The sequence below is a fragment of the Thecamonas trahens genome (assembly GCF_000142905.1).
Source record: "Thecamonas trahens ATCC 50062 unplaced genomic scaffold supercont1.61, whole genome shotgun sequence".
Taxonomy (NCBI): Eukaryota; order Apusomonadida; family Apusomonadidae; genus Thecamonas; species Thecamonas trahens.
Window position 1 is genome coordinate 91,965 of NW_013657619.1, and position 1,845 is coordinate 93,809.

The following is a 1,845-nucleotide window of genomic DNA, read 5'->3' on the forward strand; positions in this document are numbered from 1 at the left end:
GGAGGGCTGGCGTGGGGCTATCACCGGTTCATTTAATGGCATACTTAGGAGACGCAAAACGAAGTTGTGTCGAGAACGCATAGGGGAGAAGAGGGGGCAAGGCAGGTTGTACGTTCCTCGGGCCCATATGGGGAGTTGCCGAGGAGATAATGCTGGCTATGGCGCACGGAGGAACGCCATGACCGGTGTTGGTGCGGAGGGGGGGGAGGGGGGCTAGGGGGGGGATCGACGCATGTAAGGGGGTCGAGGAGGGAGAAAAATTCAAAGCGATCACTGATCGTGATCTTCTCTGAGCGCCCTCCCAGCCTCAGCACGCTCCTCCTCGGATATAGCTATACGTTGAGGACTGTTGGATCGGACTGTATGCTCGCGAGCGATGACACCAACACAGAGACACAGACAAACAACAGTCTCGCCAGCGATCTCATCGATCCTCACGCCCCTCCGAGGAGTCCTCGCCATGGATCTCATCACTTTCGTGGCTCTGTGTTGCCTGCCGCCACCGGTTTGATCCCTCCCTCCTCCCCCTCCCCCTCCCCCCTCCCCCTCCCCCTCCCCCTCCCCCCTCGCACCCCACTCCCCCCGCTCCCACCCCATGCTCCGCATCCTGGCCACTTCCGCCACCTCACGGGCCTTCACCACCTCTGCTGTGCCTGCAGCACGGAAGCTTGGCCTCTCGCCCACCTTTAAGGAGCCGAGCACATCGCCCGAGTCGAGCACTGCCTCCGCCACCGCCGCGTCATCGTCATCATCATCACCATCATCATCGTCATCATCGTCATCGGCAGCGGTGCAGGCGGCCGAGGCACGGGCCGAGGCTCAGGCCAAGTCGGAGCTGGAGCTGCTGGCGCGGGCGTCGAAGCGGTCGTGGCTGCTGGAGGGCGCGGGATACTGGGCACTGATGCAGGTGACGGGCTCGATGGCCTTGGCGCCGCTGATTGTGGCCTATTCGCCGGTAGACGGGGAGCTTCCCGAGACGACTGATACTGCGCTTGGCTCGACCATCGATGCGCTAGGCACTATGGGCACTGCTGGCCGCATCGGCGTCGCCGGCATGCTCGTCGCCTTTGCCGGCTCCATCCTCTACGGCGTCCGCTCCTACGCCTCGCGCTACGTCGACGAGGTCCTCGTGGCCAAGCGCGATCTGCGCGCCTTCCTTGACGAGGGCAAGCCCATCCGCAAGCTGCATCTCAAAACGCTGACCCTACTTGGCCAGCCGCGCGTCGCCCCGGTCTCGGTCGCGTCCATGTCGGTCGAGCTGATCAAGGGCCTGCCTGCCCACGAGGCCTTTGTCCGCGATCTGGTCGCCGACGCCGCCGCCGCTGCGCCTGCCGAGGAGCGCCCGCGTCGCTCGTCCCGCCACGGCAAGCGCAGTGACATGAAGCGCACGTTTACCTTCCGCACCGCCGACCCGCGCACCCCCGGCCCGTTTGTCATCGACTTTGACGGCGACCTCTTCCACAACGAGCTCGCTTTTGACCTCCTCGTCCGCCACAAGCTCGCTCCGCCGCGGGCTAAGCCTGATCCGGCACTCTACGCTCAGCGCTGACTGAATTGAGCCCCTCTTTACGCAAGGTTGTGCTTCCATCTATCAAGCACCGAGCCCTGGCGCTGCCGCGGCGCTGACGCTGTCCGCTCCGCCGCACGCTCACCAGGGCCGTCGTGCCGACCCCTTCCCCGCCCGCGCCCGCGCCCGCGCCCGCGCCCGCGCCTGCGCCCGCGACCGCGCCCGCGCCCGAATCCGAGTAGTCGGGTCCTCGCCGCGTCCCGGTTCTGCCGCAATCCGACCAGCTTCGGAGCGGTCGCGTGCGTGCTCTGCCGCTGCGCCTCGGGTTCGGACAGCTA

General features: G+C 66.1%; 3 protein-coding genes across 3 annotated transcripts in view; 1 reads left to right on the forward strand and 2 right to left on the reverse strand.

Annotated features, from left to right (window-relative positions):
- Positions 1 to 127, reverse strand: part of AMSG_10210 (uncharacterized protein) — a gene marked incomplete at its 5' end in the record, with an annotated part of 3,144 nt that extends 3,017 nt beyond the window's left edge. Inside the window, one exon of the mRNA XM_013897958.1 lies at positions 113 to 127. Coding sequence (XP_013753412.1) covers positions 113 to 127 — 15 coding nt within the window. The remainder of the gene's footprint in view (positions 1 to 112) is intronic.
- A 333-nt stretch (positions 128 to 460) lies between these two features.
- Positions 461 to 1,549, forward strand: AMSG_10211 (uncharacterized protein; the record flags this gene model as incomplete). The annotated part of the gene is made up of 2 exons (XM_013897959.1): positions 461 to 488; positions 789 to 1,549. The coding sequence occupies 2 exons, from the start codon at positions 461 to 463 to the stop codon at positions 1,547 to 1,549; spliced, it is 789 nt and encodes a 262-aa protein (XP_013753413.1).
- Positions 1,550 to 1,566: 17 nt separating this feature from the next.
- Positions 1,567 to 1,845, reverse strand: part of AMSG_10212 (uncharacterized protein) — a gene marked incomplete at its 3' end in the record, with an annotated part of 1,306 nt that continues 1,027 nt past the window's right edge. The window contains exon 2 of the mRNA XM_013897960.1: positions 1,567 to 1,588. Within this exon, the coding sequence (XP_013753414.1) occupies positions 1,567 to 1,588 (22 nt within the window). The remainder of the gene's footprint in view (positions 1,589 to 1,845) is intronic.